This window comes from Syzygium oleosum, unplaced genomic scaffold (genome assembly GCF_021117445.2).
Source record: "Syzygium oleosum isolate NSW1041296 unplaced genomic scaffold, Sole_v2.1 Sole_v2.17, whole genome shotgun sequence".
NCBI classification, from domain to species: domain Eukaryota; kingdom Viridiplantae; phylum Streptophyta; class Magnoliopsida; order Myrtales; family Myrtaceae; genus Syzygium; species Syzygium oleosum.
Genome location: NW_026607501.1, coordinates 6,306,930 through 6,307,610, shown reverse-complemented (window position 1 = coordinate 6,307,610; position 681 = coordinate 6,306,930). Strand labels below are relative to the sequence as shown.

General features: G+C 51.4%; 1 protein-coding gene across 1 annotated transcript; it reads left to right on the top strand.

The window, feature by feature from the left end:
- Positions 1–681, top strand: LOC115691134 (uncharacterized). The gene has a single exon (XM_030617716.2). It carries the CDS (start codon positions 80–82, stop codon positions 563–565), a length of 486 nt encoding a protein of 161 aa, XP_030473576.2. The 5' UTR covers positions 1–79; the 3' UTR covers positions 566–681.

Sequence of the window (681 nt, the reverse complement as noted above, 5' to 3'; positions counted from 1 at the left end):
AAGAAGAGGGGGCATTGCATCGGTGAATCACAGCTTCACAACACCGGTGTTACGGGAAGAAAAGAGAATTCAAGTCATCATGGAGTCCTCGGCTCCTCCCTCAGGCAAACGGGGCATGATCTGGAAAAAAATCGTTACGACCCGGAAAAAAATCGACAAAGCCCAGAACAAAGTCAAGGGCGCGGCCTTCTTTTTCGTCGCCCCTCTCCTCGCCACTGAGAGGCCCGTGTTGGGAAACACGGCGTTCGATCAGGTCACCGAGGAGGAGACGGTGGCGGCGTTCGTGTACAAGATGGACAAGCCGTGGCTGCAGGCGAACGAGTTGAGGGTGGAGATCCGGTGGGGCAATGCCTTGTGGGTGATCGGCGAGGGAGACAAGACCATCAAGGTGAAGCTGCAGAAGAACCATAAGATGAGGTTGAGCCAGGCCACGGCTTCTATGAGCGCCGACGGCGTGCTCACCATCGTGATTCCCAAGAGGTTGCGGCCTCGGAAGTGGTACGAGTATAAGGACTTGGCATTTAATAAGTTCAAAACAGTCTGTGTTAGGATTTCTTGGCCTTAAAGAAGTGTCATAACACTGCAAGTGCTCGAACTGTCGATGTGATGAACCCTTGTTCTTAGCCTCCCAGCTTGTTGTTGATCAACATGGTTAATAATTTGATCTTCTGTTTCTTTTAA

What these genes read in the sequence shown, in the direction of transcription:
- LOC115691134 (XM_030617716.2), top strand. Translation starts at nt 80, where the DNA reads ATGGAGTCCTCGGCTCCTCCCTCAGGCAAACGGGGCATGATCTGGAAA.